General features: G+C 31.0%; 5 protein-coding genes across 11 annotated transcripts; 2 read left to right on the top strand and 3 right to left on the bottom strand.

The window, feature by feature from the left end:
* Positions 1-1,253: 1,253 nt before the first annotated feature.
* LOC105671006 (sphingomyelin phosphodiesterase 4) lies at positions 1,254-5,815 on the bottom strand. Of its 2 annotated transcripts, none has more exons than XM_012364817.2 (14): positions 5,635-5,815; positions 5,127-5,423; positions 4,937-5,039; positions 4,633-4,858; positions 4,324-4,531; positions 4,104-4,216; positions 3,855-4,013; positions 3,617-3,788; positions 3,347-3,532; positions 3,074-3,289; positions 2,885-2,977; positions 2,628-2,804; positions 2,289-2,518; positions 1,254-2,175 (listed from the first exon to the last, which is right to left on the bottom strand). In XM_012364817.2, exons 1-14 carry the CDS (start codon positions 5,659-5,661, stop codon positions 2,034-2,036), a joined length of 2,349 nt encoding a protein of 782 aa, XP_012220240.1. In that variant the 5' UTR covers positions 5,662-5,815; the 3' UTR covers positions 1,254-2,033. The 2 variants fall into 2 exon arrangements, with proteins under 2 accessions (XP_012220240.1, XP_012220239.1); XM_012364816.2 differs by having other exon boundaries at positions 4,324-4,543.
* Positions 5,816-6,759: 944 nt separating this feature from the next.
* On the bottom strand, positions 6,760-14,880 carry LOC105671007 (solute carrier family 23 member 1). Of its 4 annotated transcripts, XM_012364818.2 has the most exons (13): positions 14,311-14,646; positions 12,159-12,287; positions 11,785-11,942; positions 10,082-10,287; positions 9,866-9,992; positions 9,516-9,636; positions 8,964-9,219; positions 8,625-8,753; positions 8,397-8,555; positions 7,690-7,769; positions 7,398-7,539; positions 7,176-7,326; positions 6,760-7,095 (listed from the first exon to the last, which is right to left on the bottom strand). In XM_012364818.2, the coding sequence occupies exons 1-13, from the start codon at positions 14,341-14,343 to the stop codon at positions 7,044-7,046; spliced, it is 1,743 nt and encodes a 580-aa protein (XP_012220241.1). In that variant the 5' UTR covers positions 14,344-14,646; the 3' UTR covers positions 6,760-7,043. The 4 variants fall into 4 exon arrangements, with proteins under 4 accessions (XP_012220241.1, XP_012220242.1, XP_012220244.1 ...); XM_012364819.2 differs by lacking the exon at positions 8,397-8,555 and having other exon boundaries at positions 14,311-14,651; XM_067355022.1 differs by lacking the exon at positions 6,760-7,095 and having other exon boundaries at positions 7,228-7,356; positions 14,311-14,880.
* Positions 14,881-15,194: 314 nt separating this feature from the next.
* LOC105671013 (mitochondrial import inner membrane translocase subunit TIM14) lies at positions 15,195-16,302 on the top strand. 2 transcript variants are annotated; one of them, XM_012364833.2, is made up of 3 exons: positions 15,195-15,319; positions 15,742-15,867; positions 15,951-16,302. In XM_012364833.2, the coding sequence occupies exons 1-3, from the start codon at positions 15,317-15,319 to the stop codon at positions 16,161-16,163; spliced, it is 342 nt and encodes a 113-aa protein (XP_012220256.1). In that variant the 5' UTR covers positions 15,195-15,316; the 3' UTR covers positions 16,164-16,302. The 2 variants fall into 2 exon arrangements, with proteins under 2 accessions (XP_012220256.1, XP_067211135.1); XM_067355034.1 differs by lacking the exon at positions 15,195-15,319 and adding an exon at positions 15,430-15,462.
* Positions 16,303-16,529: 227 nt separating this feature from the next.
* On the bottom strand, positions 16,530-19,037 carry LOC105671012 (growth hormone-regulated TBC protein 1-A). Its single transcript, XM_012364831.2, has 7 exons — positions 18,652-19,037; positions 18,092-18,293; positions 17,782-18,012; positions 17,468-17,628; positions 17,280-17,388; positions 16,957-17,142; positions 16,530-16,871 (listed from the first exon to the last, which is right to left on the bottom strand). The coding sequence occupies exons 1-7, from the start codon at positions 18,669-18,671 to the stop codon at positions 16,764-16,766; spliced, it is 1,017 nt and encodes a 338-aa protein (XP_012220254.1). The 5' UTR covers positions 18,672-19,037; the 3' UTR covers positions 16,530-16,763.
* Positions 19,038-19,228: 191 nt separating this feature from the next.
* On the top strand, positions 19,229-24,541 carry eIF2A (eukaryotic translation initiation factor 2A). 2 transcript variants are annotated; one of them, XM_012364822.2, is made up of 12 exons: positions 19,229-19,395; positions 19,966-20,229; positions 20,315-20,414; positions 20,590-20,765; positions 21,485-21,573; positions 21,652-21,802; positions 21,924-22,094; positions 22,219-22,393; positions 22,467-22,636; positions 22,730-22,828; positions 22,891-23,069; positions 23,152-24,541. In XM_012364822.2, the coding sequence occupies exons 1-12, from the start codon at positions 19,368-19,370 to the stop codon at positions 23,275-23,277; spliced, it is 1,728 nt and encodes a 575-aa protein (XP_012220245.1). In that variant the 5' UTR covers positions 19,229-19,367; the 3' UTR covers positions 23,278-24,541. The 2 variants fall into 2 exon arrangements, with proteins under 2 accessions (XP_012220245.1, XP_012220246.1); XM_012364823.2 differs by lacking the exon at positions 19,229-19,395 and adding an exon at positions 19,469-19,609.
* The last annotated feature ends 133 nt before the right edge of the window (positions 24,542-24,674 follow it).

The following is a 24,674-nucleotide window of genomic DNA, read 5'->3' on the forward strand; positions in this document are numbered from 1 at the left end:
ATGAGCTTTACTTATCGCGGAAGTCATAAAAAACAGCCGTTTTTTCTCATCTAGTGAACACCTGGAGAAGACGCGTGCGAGAGGTCACAGCATCATAAAAGCGCACAGACCACAGTGCGATATCTAAAAAGATCCAATTAAAAGCTCGCCTCCTTCTGGCGCACAATGAGCAGTCATTTACTTTTATTACAAGCTGCGTGACGCGAAAGTATATAAATTAACACATAACACGCTATTTTTTTTTGTTAAAGAAATAGTTCTATATCTTCCTACGTCCGTGTGTAGGTGAAACATGAATTATTTATAAACGAAAACAATCTCGATTATTTATACAATTACAGAAAATAAAGATTAAGCAAGGAAATAAAATTCGTAAAATGGATATTTATTTTGCACGAGATTTAATTTCTAATCTTCGAAAGCAAAAATGATTTGTATTACTTGATTCTTGAAAAAATATAAAGATCAGTTCTTTAAAATTCTATCTTTTCCAGATCTTCTTTATTATTGTTATAGATATTTTTAAAATTTACTTATTTTACGAGTTTTAAGAACGATAGGAATTTTTCTTAATAAGTGATATGATTCGATAACGACAATTAAATAGATTCTTCCATTCTACAATTGAAGATACTTAAATTCTGTTTAGGTGTGTGTATGTAAGAATTACAAAAATCAAATTTATTTCTTATATTCGAAGATTTTAAATTTTACTTTTTTGTTCGAACATTTTAAATTTTACTTTTCACTGATGCAGCCGCACGTACGCGCGATTAACTCAAGCGTTTGAAAGCGAGTTGTTTTACAATGATTAGAAGAATCGATTACGTGTACGGCTGTTTTTCGCGTACCGCATCGGTTTGCGCAGACCTTTAATCCTCTTTACAGTGCCTCATCGATCGACGATTCGCATCAGTTTTCGGATTCAATTTATCTAATGAGGCGCGAGCTTATTTTCCCAGTGCATACATCAGGTTGATTAAGTTTCCTGCTGGCGAAAAGCAGATCGCGGGGGTGATCGTTTTCGCGCTTCTGTTGCTTCCGATACACGCGAGACGACTAATGAATTAACAATTGTTAATATCATTGTACATATAAAATGAAATAGCGATCTTAGACCACACGAACAGATATCGCGTAGCACTTACTGCGAATTCCTTGATGAATACGAAGCAATTAAGCTTAATTTACATTATAATTGAATGACATCTCCTCATGGGAGAAAAGAAGGGAGAAAAAGAGAGAGAAAGAGATCTAATTGATGTCAATTATATTGTTCGTAATAACTGTAATACATAACGCAGGTGAAAACGTCCTCACATTATCTCTTACATATTTTGGAAGTGTTTATATTTAATTCTAGTTTTGGAACATTATAAATTTTAATGAGATACAAGTTTTAGTCAAATTTAAATAAAATAACATATTATTTTTTAAATACACGACTCAAAAACAATTCAGAAAATTTATTCGCGTAGTTACTACTAAAGAGAGGATGTCTTATTTAGAATGTTTATCCGGAAGTCCGAAAAAATATCCTTTTTAGAACGTCTTAAAGATGTTTTATTTAAGATTTACATCATTGACGTCATTAACATACATAAAAACATATAAAAAAATTTGTCATATAAATAATTACGCTGTAGTTATTTTAATAAATCTTACTTTTTTTTTTTAATCCCAGAATTGATTAACACCTACAACGTATTAAAATAAAGATTTCAAGGGAGAAAAAGTAATTAAACGTTTTATATATATGTTATATGTTATATTTTTGTAATAAACGCAAACGTTTCTCGCTGATATGATATAAATAAATATATTTAAAATGGCTCACACACAATGCTGTTACAAAATAATAATAATATATATATTTATTTATAATAGTATATATTCATATATATATATATATATATATATTCATAGCTTTTACAAAAACCTGTATCCAAAATCGTTTTTCATTATCTGTAAGTATGTTTTGTTTAACACACTGATTACAGAGAATTATAATCGTCATCTTAAAGTCGAAAATATCATCGGTTAATGGGAAATGTGCTCACGTTTGGTCTAAAAGTGTTTGTGCTAGATGGAAAACAATGTTGCAACGCTGCACGTATAATTATGTACATAATCCACACCCAAAATGCAAATCCCAAGAACGTGAAGGGGCTGTAACTGTAAGAAAAAAAAAAAAAAATTTTTTTTTTGAGTGCATGGAGTAATATGAGACTTATTGTAAGAACATATTTCATTTCGTGACATCACAAAGATCTTGTTGAATTACGTACTTTGTAAGCCACGCGATAAGTATACCGAATAGCACACTCAAAAGGAAGGTGTAATTGGCTAAAGGTCGTAGACTTAATCGCGCTGGCAATCGTTCCTCGTAGCCACTAGTAAATCCAGTTGGAGTTCGCTTGGGTAATTTCACGACCGTGGTAGGAGGCACCAAGAATTGCCGACTTATACTACCCAAGAAATTTCGTCTGTTGTACAACGCGATTATCTCATATCGATACTAAAACCGAATAATAAAAAATAATGATAAGCGAATAGTAAATAAAGAATAATCAAATTCAATAGCACAATAAGCACAGTTGCGCTTTAAAAATATACTCGTATAATACCTTAAGATTGATATAACAGCATAACTTGTAAAAGTTTCTAACAAGAAAACCACATTCATTCGTTCGCACCGGCTGCAACTCCGGATCGCCCATATATTCGATATATCGACACGTTTGTCTACCTTCTTGTAGTGGTACAAAAGTACCTGGTTTACTGGTGTCAAAACTAGACTCCATCTGAATATCAATTGCGCTTAATTAGTGGAAAAATTGATAAAAACGTATTTCAATAAAATAGTCTTAAATTTGATTCGTACCTGTGATTGGTGACAGAAAGAAGTAGACAAAATACTATCATGATATTCTTGATCCGCCACTATAGCAACTTGCGGAATGTCTTCGAGTTTGATCTATAACATTCATGATTGTACACATGCTATTTACATTAATATGAATACGATTCGTTATACGGTATAAATTTTCGAGACTTGAGAAATCTTAATCACTTGAAATATATCTATCAATTGCTGTTGGGCGGTGGCCAAATAATAAGGAACGCGTCGTCGTTCTTCTATATTGATATCATCCGAAGAGCTCTCGCTATTAAAATATTCCCATAGTGATAATAGAAAGCGCTTTCCCTTTCTTCTGTTTTCTAGAGCTTCGACCAAACTCGTCGCCGTCAAATGCGCCTGTTTAATAGTGCTCAAAAACCATACGACCTAGAACACAAGTCCATAAGAAATGCCAATAAAAAGAGTACAAAGGGTGGAAAATACCTGTGAAGTGATGGCTGGAGAAAACATAGGTACATATTGATAAGTCGGTCCTTCTAATTCGAGAATCTGTTGTCGAACAACCGATGTCCACTGATTGGTAGTTAGTCGACCTTTGCTTAAACCTACATCGTCTATACAGCTCTCCACTTCGCATATCATTCTTGCTAAATGCAGTTGCGAAAATACCTGTAAAAAGAATACAGAAATATATATGTTTTTGAACAATATACTAAAAGAGAATAGTATACCAAAGTGGAAGAGTGTGCATACTTTTGTAACTCTGTATAACATTGTCGCATTCTTAGGCGCTACTAGATCAGTCCTCATGAAACGTGGAAGCAGTTGTTGAAATACAGCCGTGTACGCTAACAGATTATTAGCGACAAAAGAAATCCATCTGTTGGTGTCGTAGATTTTGCCTCTTTCTTCTTCTTCTATTTTACTGAAAATAATACAATGAATACATTGAACACTTGGGCGGTATTAATGCATATGCGTATACACTTACCCTTCGTTAGTGTACATTATTCCCGGAGTATATCTCCATGGTTGAATAAAACTCAACCAAGCCTCCAATACTAATCTAAATGAGCCATCTAATGGCCAGTGATATATTGCTTTTCGTAGAAAAGTATATATTTTTCCCTGAACCGAAGGAAGAATTATTCTGGCAGATACAAATAAAAGAAAATAACGTTTAGAAAATAACTGTAAAAGAAATTATGCAACGTAAAATATATTGTTAATATTTCAATACCTTTTTAATTCATCCATCGCGCTCTTGTCGCCTGTAGCACTATTTGTAAATTCATGTAACGTTTTTATAAATTGTCTTACAAGACGTATATGTTCCCCGGAATGTATGCTATCCTGAAATTCGAAATTACGAATTCATATTTCAAAAGAACAAAAATTATTCTCACGTTTATTTACTTTTTCATATTTCATTTTTGATTCATTGTGCACAAAAAACTTACTCGCCGCGGTATGGAAGTCAGATAAGATGTACTTAATTGAGTCAATTGCTGGCTTTCCGTATATTCCAACCAAAAATCAAGAAAAACCTGTACTACAGTCTCGCTTCTCCACACTTGTGGTAAGCACTGCTGTTGCGGAACGCTCGATCCAGGACTTGATGATCCTGGTGATAATATGGACGTTCTCAGAAGTCTCGGAGTTTGCAATCTATGACAATCTCTAATTGAAATGCAAGATATATGAATAAAGCATATCTGTTATTTAAGCAACCTATGTTTCATAATAGATATATCAAGCATTATTCGTACCTTCTAAATTCAGGTGATTGCGTTAATTTTCTTGGTGGAGTTTTTTTTATGTACGGTCCAATCATTGGCAGAACTGTAGAATTATCTCTGGGAAGAAAATGATTCAAATAACAGTTTGCTAATTCAAAATAAACTGTATCATATTTTGCCCATATATTCTCCTGCTGTTGCAACCAAGGATTGGTCAGATGATACGCAAAATGAAAAATATAGTACTCGAAGGGATATGTGTTTATATTAAGGAATATTCCATGTTAATAAGACACATAATCTTACAGTATATAATAATACATAAAAAGGATACTCATAGATAAGGCTGAAGGAACACGTATTCCTTGATCATCTTTAATTTTATCCAGATAAAATGGTGATATTACTGCTTCCTCCAACATGGAACGTATTTTTGACTAAAATAAGAAACATTCAGATACTTATAATTGCAATATATGTAAAGCAATATTTATATGCAGCATAAATTTAATTTTTGGACGTACAGGAAGATATGACACTGGAAAGTTGTATTTCAAGTAACAGTCTGGAAGTAATTTGTAGCACAAAGAGAACATTGCTCCTTGTGGGCTAAGGAAATGGCACAATGTTTCAAATTCCAATGGATTCTGTTTTGTAATATTGTGCAGACACCATCCAATATTATCTACTATTCCGAATAACGAGTCTATCAGTAGAGGAAAAACAAGCTGCAGTTCTGTTGTGCTTGATTCGTTTATCAATATAGCTAGATGTCTGCATCTTTCTACGATCGGTTCGTTTAAATATCTCTGTGCTCTTATCTAAAAATTATAAGCATATAAAATTTATTTTTCGTAATCAACACGCATATAATATTATATTAGCAATATGATTGATATCTTTTAACTAATAAAATATGTGTTTTAATTTTAATACCAGTCTATATTATTTTTTTAAGGTTATATTGTGCTAAAATATAAAATGTTTGTATATTTATAATATATAAATCAGTAAATGTATCTATGAACATACCGTAGCAACATCAGTAGAAGTAGCCATTGTTTACAAATTTTCGTATTTGTATTTATTATATAAAAACAAGAAACCGGTAATTCACAACACTACTCGCTCGTACTGGTTACACTCACTATACTACACTATATCAAACTGTTCTGATCTACAGGATGTTGATAGAAATCAAAACAGTCGTGTAATCATTGATGCCCTATCTACACCGAAGGATAATCCTACTTGTGGCTCATCCGAGCGAGTAATGTAGACGACCGAAAATCATACTGAAGTTGGTTTCCAATCGTACCAACTCAAAAAAGCAAATCATTCATCAGAATATTTGCATATAAAAAGCAAAGATATTTCTATAAAAAATAATCTTCTGTCGAACAGAATAACAATTCGGGTTACCTCAAATCGGATGAAAGTTTGTTTTATAGGCTAGGTACTGAAATTATTACCGGTTTTAAAGTCAACGGTACCAATATAACAACACTAAAATTGTACTTAGTGTAGACGAGCGAAAGTGGTCGGATGAGCCACAAGTAGGATTATCCTTCGGTGTAGATAGGGCATGAATAGGCGCTCATTGAGTGAACACCTGTTTTCTACATCATTTAATTTTTTTGAATATAAATATGGCATAGTTGAACAAGAAAATAAATTTCTTTTTATAGTTCAATGCAATATAATTAAAAATAATACAATAAATAAATATATTACAATTTTTAATTTTTTTAACACAAACTTATGTATACGTTTCATAATGTTCATAATACGTTTCATAAGAGATAATCATTATACATTATTCACATTTCAAAAAGTTCACAAAGTTTCTCGATTTGCACTGATTATTATTACGATTTTTAAAAACTCAAAAATTTGATTAAAAATATACACTTTTTAAATCATTAAATTTAACTGTCTTACGATATTAAAATTAATTTTTTTACACAATTATTGCCAACAATAGCAATTATTATAGTATATTTCGCATAAATATCGCATGCTCTATGAGCCCAATAAATGATATATTAATTATAATGCCAATTTTATCTTTATATCTTAAAAATAAAAATAAAATTGTCATATGTAAATATGAACTTTGTAGTAGGTGAACAACTGAATTGAATACACACAGATGTGTGTGTTTTATAAAATTTTTTAATGTTATAATATATCTAAAATTTTTTATGTTACATATTTTTAATTACAATACATATATTTTACGATAAATAGGCGTACGTATATGAGGTAGTTGAATTATTCGCTTTTAAAATAATGACCCAGTAAACACAAGCTAATAATAACATAACGTCAATGTTTCCTACTTAACTGCAATAATAATATGCCTTGTAACACTTATATTGAGTGGAAAATTATAACATTAATGTTATGTTACTGTTACTTTGTGTTTACTGGGGACACATTTACCATTTTTTGTATGTGGGCGAAAACGGGATATAAGAAGTCCATTTCCATCTGAAAAAAAATATTTATCATAAAATGCTGTTCTCACACGTATATAAAAACGAATTAAAAGCTATGTTATAAGATAATACCTTCTCAACAAACTCATTCCAAAAGGGAAATCGAAGGTATTCCAGACGTATTCGGTATCAATCACTACATCAGCTTTCTTATCAGCCGCACGACCGGTCGTCAATTCCATTTCTTTTGCCCAAGCCTCCAATCCACGATCTTTGGCGTTGCCTTGATTTCACATAAATAAATCAAATTATACTAATATTTTGTTACAATGATCTTCATATAATCATAGATACCTGGAATGATATTATCCAGGAAACAACCTAATGCACCGCCGACTAAAATAGTGGTGCTGAGTAAAACAGTGAATACACTGTCCACTATAGCGTTTCCCGTTTGTATCGCGTCCGGGAATTTAATCAGCCACTTTGACAGAACCTGAAAACAGGCAATAAATTAATTATTATATATTTTCGACATTACCTACATTAGTATGCATATGAACGTAAAAGCGTAATATTTTATGTGTATAAATAATGAAAACCGGTATAATCGAGTATGCAAGTGCATTAACGAAAATGTACTCACCAAAGGGAAAAACATGGACAAGCCTAGAATGAATAGATTTCTCGGGGAATTCAGATTTATATATTGTAACGCCGACAGACCTAAAAAAATTATGAAAATATGAAAGAAAGAATTATGAAAAGATTCTTTTAATGAACAAAGTTTCCTTTGACTCTACGTGAACGGCAATTACGCTAATTTAACTAGCGTTGTAAGCAAATGTAAAATTGCATCAATCATGAATTTTTAACATAATGTCGTTATCATGACGTATCGGTATGTGCATAATACAGCATATTTCTTGAGTAAATATTTATGTAAGAATAAAATTAACGATGTTATTGTTAGCCAGTTATATAATAGAAGTATTAAGTTTATATGTATAATATTACTACTTATCAGCAGAATAGATTACTTTTTTTAATTGATTAACTCCAATTAATTAGCATTAAAAGGTGTATTGCATGAGAGAGTGTACATTACGTGTAAATTCGTATCGGCTATGGAATTTAAAATACATCGTCAAATCACAATAATTTCACGGAATAATATTGTCAGTTTCTTATTTGCTCATGACCGATTTTACATATTTCTAATCTTATTGATGTCGCAATTTGGCACACGATGCAAGGTCTAAAGCATGTTTTATCGCGCTCTGATATTGTTATTTTCGGTCGAATTATTTGGCGATAGAACGTGCAAAGTTAATTTCACGTAAGAAAACTCACCGAAAGCACAAATCATTCCAAACATCACGCAGAATATTCCGCCGACTATCGGCTCGGGAATTATAATAAACACCGCGCCGAATTTGCTAATCACACCTTGCAGGATCATCAAGAAGCATGCCCATTGTATGACTCTGCGGCTGCCTACTTTGGTGACTCCTAATTGTTTTCGCAAGCATTATGTTTCGTTAGCTATGACATTACAACATCTTGCAAAATATTTTTTACCTATCGTGCCGACGTTCTCGCCGAATGTGTTTGTTCCATTGCCGCTGCCCCAAAGTCCGGCTAACATTGTGCCAAAACCTTCGATGCCGATACCACGATTGATTGCATGAATTGGCGGCGGCGGTGCTCCTGAAAATTATTTGACAAATTATACGAGAGAATATAATTTCACATTTATTTTATTTTCAATTTATAATTGTTTAAAGAAGAAGGAGAGGAGATTTTAATTATTACATATCTTAAAACTTCTATAAACTTGGGATTGCAAGAAAGAATATAAAGAATTCTACATTGAGATTCTAAAATAAAATAGTTCTAAGGTGGACTAAATGTACTTACCGCACATTCTTGCGGTGGTTGGATAATAGCTAATCGACTCCACCGTGCATGCTAGCACTCCTGCTAGCATACCAAGCACTCCCGATAACGTCACGGTGGGTACACCCCACTGGCCAGGATACGGTACTCGAAACCAGGGTGAATCGCTTATAATTTTCAGCTTACTGTCAGATCTGGCGGGATGACCGAACGGTAACGCATCGGTCACCGTTAATATAGTGCAGATTATCCACATGATAATTATCGTCAATAAAACCTGCGTGCGCAAAGCTTCAATTTAGATATACATATATATAATATACGCTTCACGTACATGAATTTATAATCTGCGATGATCTGCAGTCTCGTAAACGTACACAGAATTTTTCTACAATAATATTTTATATATATATATATATATAAATCAGAAAAAGGTTGGGAGAAAACATTCAAAGAGCTTGGATTGATGTAAAATCATACAGTAAAAAAAATTTAGAAAAATAAAATACATTGGCAATTCTTGTTACCTTTGTACAATAGAATTGAGAATTATTCTTTTTCACTTTTACCTACCGGAAAAAGTTTGAAGAGCTCGAACCAGATGACACGGAGTCCTTGGCCTTTACGATACGTTACAAGTGGAAACGGTACATTGACCATTATTTGAGAGCATGTTGTTAGCAGTATTATCGTTCTAGAAACATTTACAAATTATTATTTTTATATGCTCACAATCAGTATCAAGAGACACGGTAGTGTCTCGCGCCAAGTTCACGCGCAACGCAAGACCAAACGTGTATCTTTACGCGAGCCCAAAGAGCCCAGAGAGCCGAGATTATCGGAACTCAATAATGCCTGGGCCGATCGAGTTGATAATAGTTTATCTTATTGCGAATATTATACTCGCTTTTATAAGTACATACCCAGCCGCAATACCCCAATGTTGAGACGCAGCTTCCGCTGCGTTTTCAAATAAGGACAATCCGACTAAAGAGACCGTCGGCACGATTGTTAACGGAGTTATAAATTTTAATAAGTATCCGATGATACCTGCGCACAGACATGATTTCCATATTTCACGATAAAAACAAAACGCATTGGAAACGAAATAGAGAAATCGGAGATGGAGAGGTGCTTACCTCCAAATCCAACAATTACTTGAAACAAAGCCGAAACAGCTATAGCGCCCGATAGTTCTCTCATCCTAATTTGCCAGAGTTCAGTCCGGTTTTCGTGGGACATTTGATCAAGGATCTCCGGCGCGGGGCATTGCCATTGTGGTAGGTTCAATATCGCCAAAGTCGGCACTAAGAACGATATAGTGCCACCTTGAACCAATGGCAATCTAAAAAAACAAAAAAGTGTTTTTTCACAATTAACTTTAAACTTCAACTCGCGTAAAATTCATTATCAAATTTGTATTTGTTTGTAAATATTTATTAGCATACAGAGCCTGTCACAAAATTCAAATGTTCTTTTAACACATTCTTTGATCAACTTGCGATTCTTTTATAACAAATATACATATATAAATGGAGATTATTATTTATAACAATTTTTTAATATTTAGTGTAATATTTAGTCTCATATTAAAATATGTCATAAATTAAGATTTAATCCAAAAATTTTTCTTTCTCAATTATTTGTAATTTATTAATATTTTGACATTTTTACTACAGAAAAATCGAAGGAAAAAATTTAATTACAAGATGACTCAAGCTTTTATAAGATATTGTTTTGAAAATTTTTAATTGATTGATTTATGTTAAAGCAAAGTTTAATCCTTTAAATAATAAAGAGACGAGTATAAACTGATATAGAAAATATTAATCTGCCTGGCTTTTGTATTTAAAAAACTACAAACTAGAATAATTTGATAATAAAATACATACGACATATGCAAAAGTTTCCATTGTTTTTAAAACACTTTTCTTTATTATATAACATCTATAATACAATACTTTTAGTTAAAATATTTTCCAATATTGTCCACCATTATTTTTGTCGTCTTTCGAGTAAAAGATAGATACAGCGATAAAAGAAGTTTCTACTCTTGAAGTCCATTTTTCATTTTCGGTCACAATTTGATACAAAAAGACTTGTGTTTGTCTTGATTGAATAGCGAAAAGCGAATGATGATTAGATTAGCAATAGCGTTCTCGCACAATTCAAATGGACCATATTTTGTCAATTTTCTTCATCTCATCTCTTCATCTCTTCTTTATCTTTTTTTTTATTCAAATGTTGAATTATGAGACGTTGAATTTGTAACTGTTTTTCACGTTCTATCTTCGGTTGAATCGTATTTTTCAGTAGCCCAGAATGCTTCTTGTTTTTCAAGTCGAAATTACCACTTTCAAGACATCGAAACTGTTTGTGACATAAACTTCTATCTATCGCCCTTTCATCATAAGTTGCAAAAATAAGTTTGACCGCTTTGCAAATAAGTTTGCCTGTTCTGCTGTGATTAAATAAGGAAAACATACAATGGGGAATGTGCGTCTTATCGGCTTCCATTCTCACACGAACTGAGAATATAGTTATGGCTTTTTTTATAAGCCTATTTAACGTGCTGCCAGTCTAGTATTTATTTTTTAACACCTAATATAGCTATGGCAATGGAAAGAAGGTTATCTAACAAACACGTGCACGGAAAAAGAGACAGTATTAAGGGCACATTCTTTGGCCATGTGTATAACAGAGGGCATTGGCGATGTTTTTTTTGTCTATTTTGAAATCGATGAGGGATGCTCATACAAAGAACATGTACAAAGATATACCTAGGACTGTGTGATTGGCAACAAAAATTTGTATACCGCTTTTGCGTATCCCTAATACTTACCTACATCCTATAGTAGTCTGGAGAAAAGTTACTAAACCGGTGACAAAGATCATCGTGGAAATAATGTGACTCCTTGCGGGATCATCTTCGGCCATGCAAAGGGCTGGTGTTAGAATAAAAGGTATAGAAACGATGGCGCCAATCATGGTCAAGTAATGCTGGAAAGTTATACATTTTTATTTTATGTCGTATAAAAATAATGATTGCTAAATTATTTTAGATTGCAAAAATAATTAATGCTTTTATTTTATGTTTTTGCGTTAAAAATAATTGTTTCTGGTTTTTTTTTTGCCAAGAGCGTTATATTCTTATGTATACAAACTAATGATTAGGGCGAAAAATAAGAAAATAAATGTAATATTTGATTAGGAAACCTGCAAAGCCATGAATAGGCACAGATACCACGGTGGGACGTCGTCGATACCGTAAGTGATCTCGGGATTTCTGTTCGTATCATTCGTCGTTTTTTTTGATATCGGAATGTCTGTCAAATTTTCTATATTCTGAAAATTGAAGAACACACTCAGGATAAATGACATTTTTTAGGACTGAACAAAATATTTCAAATAAAACAAATATATATTATTCCAGTATTAAATGGTTTAAAATACGAAATACAAAGTATTATTACTTTTATTATTTTAGAAAATAAAACACTTTGTGTTTCAAACATTTATGAATATGTATTTTATGTTTTGCTCAGCATTACGTGTATTGACACTTTGATAGTCAGATTATTTACGCAAAAAAACTTCTGTCTGTTGTTGGATTGTTCATAGATTAATCATGTCTATAGAAGTCAATATATTATTTGTTGCTTAAAAACCATTAAAACTATCATTATATAACTCTCGTTATTTGTATCTTTATTATTAGTGTTTGATAACTGATCGATATTGAAATGTGAAAAATGATGAAATTGTGAGATGAAATTGTTTTTAACGTCATGTTGCCGTAAATCAGATTTGTTTGGTGCTACAAAGATAAGAATATTGTCATTTGTTAATTCCGCATTTGATCCTGTTTATCTCTTATCTTTGATATAATTTTATATTGAGAGTTGATGAATTTACACAGAACATATTATCTATACGATCGAAATTTTATTGATTTTAATCTCTGAACTTATAGATCTCTGAATTTACTGTTTAAATTTAAATTATTATAAAGATATTCTAATACATTCTAATGTAAAGATATTCCAAGATATTCTGTACATGTGCTTCAGAGGTTTTCTCAGATTTTTTCTGCTGTTTTAATAATTTACATTACAAGAATTATATATGGATAGTATCTAAACCTTTATCAGTAGATATACCACTTGCGCAAAGCAGTTTGATTAGCATAAAGCACCAATTAGTATAAAATTGAATAAGATCGATGTAAAACGCGACAAGAGTTGCGAGATTATGCAATAGTTCGTTACATTTTTCCTTTAACTAATCAGCTAACATATCTTCCTTTAACATATCAGCTAATCGCATGCTCTTAATTTTATTAACATCCAAGAACAAAGATGTATTGTAATTGTCAATTTTATGTTGTTAACTTTACCAAAGCATAAATTACAATCCAAAAAATGTTAAGATGAATATCGTATATCGCACACTTATCTCCTCGAGTCTGTCTGCTGATTTTCGTCACATATTGATATTGATCGTGATGTTCCTAATGAGTTAATAAAACTCAAAATTAAATGGTTAACTCTAAATGTTAAACACTTGGTGATAATACTGAGATGCACGGAACTTTCCAGAATGATTATATATATTAACGGACTTAGCGGGAAATGCCATATTATTGCTTACACGAGGTATTAAAATTCCGTAGCCATTTTGCAAATAATGTAATCGCTTTTAGCTTTGAAGATTTGTATATCGACAAGTATATATTGATGCAATTAGATTCATTACAAAAAAAAGATGTATTTTGCAGCTCTGTTTTATAAGCGTTGACTCTTGGTTCAATAACACAAGAATAAATATGAGATTTAGCGATGTCTGCGGCATTTATTAGCATGACTTTTTACACATTAATATTATATTTACATTATTATTTTTGTCAATTATTATCTAGCGTGTTATTTAATAATATTCTTCCAAATGCTTGATTTCTATTTATTATTTCTCAATAACAGATTTTTTACATAATTGGAGATGGTCATTGCTTATTGAAATTAAGAACTGTTAACTAACGATTGTCAATGTTACATATTTTTGTGTAAGTTTTATAGTGAAATTATCAAGTTATTGAATGTCTATTCGAAATCAATGCAAGTATATGAATACAATTTTATTATTTATTTGTTCCCTGAATCTTTCAATTCGCGAAAAAATATAGTCCCTTTTAATCGAATAAAAAGACTTTGTTAAAGAATATCTTTTTTGATAAAAAATACTACACTATGCATTCTACGAGCACATTATTAAATGTAGCGCAGATTTATATTCACAGATAAAAACCATATATCAATGTTGTGAGTAGAGATACTTTAACATATGAGAATCGTTTATTATAATTACTCACCATTTCAAGCATTTGTATTCTGTTCTCCGACATTTTTGGCACGATACAATTCTCACGAGCTCACTGATTGTTCTATTAAGAAAATATCACAAAAATCCGAAGAATGTCAAAAGTGCACGTTTGAGCAACGCGATTCGATCGCACCTAAATGATTGACTACGTGTCGAATCTATATGCCATCTCTTCTTTTAATATACTGTTCTACTGCCCGATGCGACTTGCTGTAATTGATGTTTATTAAATGGTCATGCTCAATGAGCCAACTTTAAAATAATTTGATTGTATCTAAGCAGCACATTTTTATTCTATCGCAAAACTACAAGAGACACCGATATTTAATGCAATCGCATGTCATGCGACCGCTACATGATAATTAAGTATTGTCATTGACAATAAAGTCTCGAGGCGCGAGATCTGTGTGGGGATAGTTATAGTGGGGTAAGGAGTTTTATATTTAAAATTGTACCAAGAGAGATCGCGGATGAATGAGCGAAGGCGAAAATGACTTCCTTTTCTTCCTCATCTTGTTTGAAAATCAATATCTATTTCTTGAAACACAGCATTATTCTTTGAAAATTATTCGATGTAATATCTAATTATATTAGTTATGTTTTCTTACTTGCACTAAAAAATTGATATTTATTTAGATTTTGCAGTGAGAAAGAAAAAAAAATGCGGAAAGCACAATTGAATCGAATACTAGCGATTAAAACTTTCCAATGATTGAACAATTCGGAGTAGTTTTAGATAATGTAAAGTAATGCCCAGAAAAGTAAAATTTAAATAATATAAGACCGTATTAATTTTATATAGATAAGGCGGGTACGTAAAAATGATAAAAAAAAAAGCAATTTTATCATGAATCAGTATAGGCAGATAATATTTTTACATTGTAATTCTTTATAAATAGCATAGATGGAGCATCTGTAACTCGTTGCATGCTAAGGTTATGTTTTCCCGGTGTATATACGAAATTACGTCTGCTGTTTTGCGTCTCTGATTAGAAATGGTAAGAATTCTAAAGAATTCATTAAAGAATTATTTAGTAAAATAAATATCATGTTTTATTAAAATGTAAACTGTTATTTCTTTTAATATCAAATTTTTTGAGGCACGTAAAAGCGATTAAATACAATGTCGAAACTGTCAAAGGTATATAGCTATTTCATCATCGTTTTAATATTTATGAATAAGTAGTATTATTGTTGCAAAACGATAATAATTTTGATATAAAAACAGTCACATAATTTCTGTAAAATGTTATTCAATATAATATGAGAGGTTGAGATTTAAAAAAATTAACTATTGAAGGTTAAGTCTTTACACCATAATTGCATAAGAAAATGCAATATTTTATTACCGATATAAGGTACTTTGTGTGTATATGTTATATTTGAATTGTTTAATAAAAGTAAAAAAATAATTTTTAAGGCGAGTACAGTTGTAGCAGCTGGTGTTGGTCTCGCTGTTGTGGGATTTGCTGGTCGTTATCTGCTCAGAAAAATGCCAAATTTATCACAAAGAATGGCAGAGACAGTGAAAAAGCTAGATTCTCAGGTAAAAATGTTTACTTTTTAGCATTTTTAGCAGTTTAACAGATTTCGTAGTTGTATTTGCTAATGTTTTCTTCACATTTGTAGTCATTAGCAAACAGCAAGTATTACAAGGGTGGTTTTGAAACAAAAATGACCAAACGGGAAGCTAGTTTGATTTTGGGTGTGTCGCCCACAGCTAGTAAAGCAAAAGTAAAAGAACAATTTAAAAAAGTGATGAGCGTAAATCATCCAGATCGTGGCGGTTCTCCATATATTGCTGCAAAAATCAATGAGGCAAAGGATTTGCTTGAGAAATAATGAAAAGAGATTATTTAGTCTATTTGTAATATATATTTGGTTTATATTGATTTAGGAATTTTAATGTACATAATTATTAATATAATTTAATCTTATATATTACCTATTCTATAATAAATGAACTATTTTTGGAACTGCATACTACATCTCTGATTATATTAACTTCGATATTTTTAATAATTAAATTGAACGTTTTATAGAAAGTTTATGTGCAAAGACATTATAAAATCGGTATAAATTATAAAATTACAAGCATTTTGTTTTTTCATATGCTTGCTTAATGTCCTTATGTCATCTTATCACAATTATACAACTTTCATTGTAACTTATATCACAATTATATTTCATTTTTAAACTTTCGGTATATTAATTTATAATTTTTTTATTATAGCATATATACAATAATAAGATAAACGTAGAATAATTGAGTAAATTCTTCTTACATTGCTAAATAAACATTGTATGTACAGCAATAGCATAGAATAATTATATAATAACAATATAATACAGCTTTGTATACATTCATTTTGCAAAAGATGCAAATGAATAACATAACGACTAGAATAATTCAGTGTATATGAAAACATTCGGTTACGAGTACTATCGTCCTAACTTGTCTTGTTTTTGTTCTATACGTTGTTGCGTTACCTTCGTTCTTAACTTTGCTATAGTATTACCGGGCAGTGATCCAGGTACCTTAAAAATACTCTGCAAAACAGTTAAAAATATCAGTTTCAGTAAAATTGGATTTAATTCAATATTTAGGCTATATACACAACGTGTAGCTATATACCTGCATAAACTCGTGACATCGTAAAACAATACTATCTTTTGTAATTTCCTTGAAACATTCGGCTAACGTTGTAAAATCTTGACAAGCTAGCAGATTAGCTCGGTTTCTTTTTATAAGCGTTAATGCAACACGGAAGATAATCTTGGTACCCTCGTAAAAGAGGCAATCCCAAATACGTAGAGTAGTCTATAAATTCAATATTATTCAACATTTTCGATCTTTCATAGCAAAAATATTTTGGATTTTTATATATAAAATAAGTGATACTTATACAAATATGTATGTATGAAAAATTATCTAATATTTTAATAATTTTGATGTACCTCAATAGGTAAAACTTCGGCGAATAAGCACACAAACCATTTTGTTGTAATTACTGGCCAAGGCAATCCTAAATTTGCTACATGTTGATACACATCAGGCATTTTTATCCTATACATAAATAATATAAATACAAATGTGCAAAAGACCAGTGATAAATGAAACTTTAATTTAAATTTTATTATTTTACCTTACTAATTCTGCGAGTACATCAATGTCAGTGAGTAGACCATCCATAGTACGTGTGTAATAGTCTGGCAAGATTTTGTCAATTAATACTTTCAGTAACCAAAATGCTGTTTCTTCACTTTTTGTGACAAGCAAAAGTAAACCGGCTATGTAGTTTAAACCCTAAAAAAGATATTAGACACTTTATCTGAATAGAGTAACAATAGTAAATATTTGTTTGAAACTACCTTTATAAAACTGTTTATTATTCATTAAATTTTTATTAAAAATTTCTTTATTAATCTACTTGTACACTATATACTTTGAATGTCTTACTTGGCAATATCCAACAGTTTTGTTTTGATGAGCAAAAGCTAATAACACATTATATAACTGATGCTGTTGATTCTCTGTGTTATTAAAGAATATATTATCTGGAAATGTTCTTGGGAGATCAGTTTTTATGATTTCAGCAACTTCTGCATTATGAGGAGACAATAATAATTTTTGATAAAGATCTGGTGATGCATTTTTCAAATCTTCTCCACCACTTACAGCAAGCCATACCTATAACCCAATTTTTTTGCTTATTTTTAAAACATACAAATTTATAATACAATAAAATGAATCTGTAATTATATATTACCAATCCTCTATGTTCTCCTGGAATACCTTTACGAACATATTTCTTTATTGTAATACTTCGTTGTAATGACTTTCCCTCACCAATAATCTTCGCCCACTTCTTGGCCATTTTTGCGAGAACCTTAAGATATTCTGACATAAAATCTTCATAAGTGTCATAATCAAAATCACGTGGTCGCTCGAAACCATACTCGTCCACATCACTGGAAATAGATACAATCTTTTTTACTATTACGTGTAATTAATTGATTACTAAACAAATATATTGTATTCTTTAATTATTTCAATTACATATATGTGAATTGATACACGATAAAACCACACAAATGAAAAAAATATAAAAGATGAATTTTTATATGTAATGTAAAAAGATAAATTGAGGGTTTCTTAATTTATCTAAGGAATGTGTGTGCGTGTATAGCCAACATAACCTCGATCAAATAAAATTAATAAAAAAAAATAGACGCGATATTTTTGAGTCGTCGTATCCGCGGATATTTATAGAATGTAAAAAGCAACTTGATATATTATTCTACGGTTAAAATCATAAATAACATTCACCTGAAGCATGAGCTTGCCATGCCAGACGTAATTCGGTGGGTGTCAAACAGATCTATGGTTGCATATGTATATAGATTCGTCCATAGATATTTTATGTGTGCCTACGAATTTTGCTTATCGATGCAAGTAACATCAGTCACAGAAGTACTCCGAAACACTGTGCGTTATTCTTGCTACACACGAAACGAGCAGCGGATCTCACGAGCTGCGCGTGTTTTGTTACTTTCAGTTTGTGTAACAATTGGTAACAATGAAACAGATATTTGCAAAGATATCTATGACAAACGTCGGATTATGAAAGATTACTATCGTAATATATTATAGTCAGGAAAAGACGCGATATTTCGTAATCGTTGCCACTTCTAAATATAAATCTCGTTGCTCGCATTTGTAAATTATGTACTGATTATTTATTACCGAGACGATGACTAATCATCGAGCAAAGTTATTGGATCAAAGTAGATTAATCGTGCAAACACGTTGGATGATTCATTCGTAATACATTTCTAGCTATGCTTGCCGCGAAAGTTATCGTACGGCCATCAAATTACATTTTGCTTACAATAATAATTTGAAAAACGTGTCAATCGATTGTGTATCGAAGAGCGTACACGCAATCGAGTTTCAGTCGATTGTTAGTAACTCAGCATCATGTATGCTCTCGTATCTGAAGTCTGAATGCCGACTGTACGATACCACATGGTAACGGTGGTAAAATGGCTTCGCCTATTCCCTGTGTCGCTGGTAAGCATTTTTTTAGGTATTTACTGATGCATGCCGTCGCGCAAAAGTGTCGGATTCTTAATTGATATCAATCGTTTGAAGGAAATCATCTCCGAAAGATGCGCACGCTGTACAGGCGATATTAAATGATATTCCAGTGGTGATCTGTTTTGCGATAAACGTGCTAAACATGTGTTTCGTACCATTGAATAAATCGAGCATATCTATAATAACAGTAATGTCAAAGAGAACAACATTCCTATTATAATGTTTACAAATTCTAAATATTTAGTTAATTTATCATGACTTACTGTATTCTAACCTTTAAATGCTGACGTGTTACTTTTCGAACGCCACTGCTGACGTAAGTTTTGCGACAGCAATAAAATAAAAAAAAAAGGAAAAGGAAAGACTCGCATATTTTGCTTTAATACATATTTGTTATAGAAGTTCCCTTTTAGAATTATTTTATGGAATGATTTTATTGTAAATCAATTTGTAATAAATGAATACAGGTTTATAGTCCAGCTTGTGCACATTTATAAATTACTTTTTATTGTTATTATAATGGCTAACACATTTTTCATACAGTGAGAGGATCCACTGGTATAAACCTAGGACAAGGTCCACCTTCTTACGAACCAGTCAAAACATTCCCCAAAGATGAAAGCAGATCATGCAAGACTATGCTCTTTAGCCCAGATGGTAAATACTTTGCATGGGTTAATGGAGCTACTGTTAAAATCTTGTTCTGTGAGAACTGGAAGATTGCTGGTGAAATTGCAAGACCTAAAATCTGCGCTATTCACTTCTCTACTCGTAGCACATATCTTGCAACTTGGGAACCATCCTTTGGTAATTAGCTTTAAATTATATAGAATAAGGCAAACATTGAATGTTAATTTTTTGTACTTGTGATAAAAAAATATCATAATTTTAGTAACACAAACAAATCCTCATGGAACACATAATCTTCATATATGGAAATCTGAAAATGGTGAGCTAGTCCAGAGTTTTGTCCAGAAGAAACAGATTAATTGGTAATGTACCATGCTCAATATTACAATTTTTTTTAACTTATAGAATTGATTTAACAATTAGATGACGTTTAGAGTAGCGATAAACGACAACATTATAAAAGTTAATTTTATAACTTACACTTTTATTATTAAATAAGTAAGGCATACAAAAATTATATATTTATAAAAAAAATAGGGAGCCACAATGGTCAAATGATGAAAAACTCTGTGGAATATTGAATGGTGCAAATGTTCTTTTATATGAAGATAACAATTTTGATAGATATGTACACAAAATAAGCGTAGCCAAAGTTGCCAAATTTAGTATAGCACCTAGTAATGCTCCCTATCATATTGTCTGCTACATGCCTGGTAATTATATTTATGTATCTATTATAGTATTGTATAATATAAAAATCGCAATAGATATTAAAATGTGGAGATGGCTACTTGCTCATTTTTAAAATATTTAACATTGTAATAAAATTATTCTAAAATATAACAGCACTTTTGATGTAGATACTTAATAAGATACAATGGTACAGATGCTTTTTTTATTTCAATTTTATTCGTTATAAAGCACATTTATTTAATAGACATATTTTAAAGATTTTTAAATGGTTCTGAATATAAACTACTTAATAAGAATCTAAAAACACATATAACAATGATAAACACGTTGGTATTTTTGTGTATAAAACAGGTCTACAATGGAAAATTTTTTTAATTATTACACAACAGACAATTTATATATGTAAGTACTTTTCTCAAGAATTGATATGATACAAACATATGTTTATATGTTTGTGTGAGATATAAAAAATAATTTAAGTATCTATTAAGTATCTATTTAAGTATCAAATTATATGTGCATATGTATAATACAACTTAAATAGCATGATGAAAAGCAAGTGTTACACTACATTTTATTTATTTATAAATGCAACAAATTGCAATTACTTGCACATTGTTATTGAAGCACTCTCCACATTTAGTATCTTCTATAATAATTAATGATTTTATACACTTATTATTTATGAATTATTAAGTGTTGAGTTAGTATTAAAAGTTTTTTTAATTATATAATTCAGGAAAGCCCGGCCAACCTTCCTTTGGACGATTATTTAAATATCCAAAATTTGAAATTGGAGAAGCACTTGCAAACAAGAGCTTTTTCCAGGTAAATTGTTGAACATATTGTAATCGTTAGATATTTGCATGTTTCTTTTTCTTTTAAGTGTTGTTGTATGAATTTCAGGCAGATAGAGTCGATATCTATTGGAATCAACGTGGAACAAATGCATTATTGATGACAAGTACTGAAGTTGATAAAAGCGGTGCATCGTATTATGGAAAGCAAACATTGCATTATCTTAGCACGAAAGGAGACACTGCCATGGTTATGCTAAGTAAGTGAAAATTGAATTACTCTTTATCTAAAGTTGAATATATTCAAGACAAGGCTAAGATATATAGAATGTGTTCAGTATAATTGTAGAGTAATATTGTAACAGAAATTCTCTGGATTAGGTAAAGAAGGTCCTGTACATGCAGTAGAGTGGTCTCCTAAAAACACAGAATTCTGCGTGGTATATGGCTTTATGCCAGCCAAGATAACATTGTTCAATCTTAAATGTGAGGCGGTCTTTGAATTCGGCACAATATACAAAAATAGTATACATTATAATCCACATGGCAACAATATCCTTTTTTTACTACTTTATCATATTATAATAATTACATATAATTACAACAGTGCTCGTAATAAAAAATAGCGATAGGTGATGGTAATTATTTGATTATAATTTCCTTGACCACTGTGCACTATTGCTTTTGGCTGGATTTGGCAATCTTAGAGGTGGCATTGAATTGTGGGATATCGCTAATAGAAAACTTATTGCTAAAACTGACGCGCCAGATACTACAATGCTCCAATGGTCACCGGATGGTGAACATTTCGTAACAGCAACTACAGCGCCTAGGTTACGAATAGGCAATGGGTAAGTAATTATACGCTAAAAGAGGGTTAATATTTGCGCTATACGTGCTGTAATATGTGTATTAAATTATCAGATTCAAAATTTGGCATTACACTGGTTCGCTGGTATATCAACGACCATGGAATAATCAAGAAGAGCTTTGGGAAGTGCTCTGGCAAAATTTCCCTCCGAACACTTTTCCACAGAAACCTATCAGTTACAAAGCAGTTGAGGGTATTGCCAGTACTCCTAGTCAATCACAAGGTAACGGTTATTTTGATGAATGTTTTAAGAGTACATATTTCTAAATATAGAACAACTTCGGAATAAATACAGCGTTTGTGAATATTTTCGCAGCACCAAAAGAAGCATATAGACCACCTTGTGCCAGAGGACAAAATATCACATTTAAATTACATGACGACATGGAACCACCTTCTAAGCCAGCTGTAGAATGTAAGTATATAAATGCACGTAAAAGAATATCTTATTGTTAATTACATGAAACTTATTTGTAGCAAATCCATCAAAAGCTGCTTTAAAAATGAAAAAAAATCGGGAAGCAAAGAAGGCTAAAAAGGAATTAGAATCTAACAATCCTAATGTCAATGGGCAAGTTTCAAGCACAACGACAAATATAAAAATGGAATTAACCGATGACCCTGAAAAGAATAAAAAAATTAAAAAAGTAAAGAGTGTAAGTAAACTTAATAACTTTTTTTTTTATTACTGCCGCAATAAGGATTTATATACTAACAACTTCAACTTGTGTTTTGCAGAAGTTAGATCAAATTTCTAAACTGAAAGAACAGCTAAAATCAGGTAAACAATTAGAAATCAATCAACTAGATAAGATAAAAAAAGAAGCTGAATTGTTAAAAGAACTTGAAGAACTCACTTTATGATAAACCATGAGATGGTTTAAACAGAATTAATTTGATGAACAGCAAAAACTGCGATATATTTTACTACTTTGAAAACCAAAACGGTTTCAGACAACACTTCTGAGTGCAAATCATTATTTCATATTGTCAAAGGATGAATAATTTGATTTACACTCAAAAGAGTTTTGTCTATAACCGTTTTAGTTTAATTAGTTTTTGCTAATTTTTAGTTTAATTAGAAAAAAAAATTGACTAATGGTACTATGTATCTAGTACTGTTAGATAACTACATCTATTATGTGATTCTTGATTTTGCTAAAAATCGATAATAATAGAGATAGTTGCAGTGTCTACTACCCATCTTAATCAAAAATCTTAAACCATTGTGTGCAATTTAATAAGCATTATCAAGATAAAAGACAGTGAAAACTATGCTGACTAGCCGAAGACTTTATACTACAACTAAAAATTTATCAGATCTTTTTCAATAGAAATGTATTGTCACACAAGTATAACTTCCTTTCCACTTTATCGTTTTTCTGTGAAAATTAGTTCTCGAACTTAAGATCCTACAATTTATGCAGTAGTAGATTTTGCATTTAAATGGGAAAGCTTAACACTTTGCATAAGACTTTCATGTTGCTTTTTGCAATAAATAATTATAAGATTTAAAGATATCAATCGCTGTAAGTTTTTGACAAAACAACAAGTAAATCTGAGATATTAATTTTGAATTATGTTTTATATTTACAATTTGTTTTGAAATATCATTATTTTGATTATATTCATAAGTCATTCATTCTTTTTCATACATGATATCTTCAGATGACTCAAATGTATAATTTTTTTATCATATCACGATACAAAGTTAGATATGAGTTTTTCTTGTAATTTTTAAAAGATCTGTAGACAACATAAGTATATATAATTAGAGTATAATTAATAAGTATAAATAATTTTATACTTATAGAACAGTTTTTTAAAATGACAAAGATTGTTTAATCAAACAAGACGAAGAAGAATTAAAATTATGTACTTGTAGCAAAAGAACTGTATTAAATAATACATAAAAATTAAGTATCATCGATTTATCTATTAAGAAATTCATTTCCGTACAGTACAAAATTTTGCAGTTACATTGCATAAATGTTGCAACAATGTTATGTAGTTGCCAGCAATGTTCGTGCTGTATGGGATTACAACATGAGGGGACAGTAATTACACAGTAATTACGGATGTTATGTACAGTGAGATGAAATTTATCGAAATAAATTATTAAAGAAAGCATCAGTCAAATATCTCCTACTTGCTAACATAAATTTAACATAATACGATATAAAACACGAAACTAATCTGAATATTCAATTTCGAAAGAAATTGAAAAAGTGGCAAGACTCCGTAAAATGCGATCGTAATCA

Source organism: Linepithema humile, chromosome 5 (assembly GCF_040581485.1).
Source record: "Linepithema humile isolate Giens D197 chromosome 5, Lhum_UNIL_v1.0, whole genome shotgun sequence".
NCBI classification, from domain to species: Eukaryota; Metazoa; Arthropoda; class Insecta; order Hymenoptera; family Formicidae; genus Linepithema; species Linepithema humile.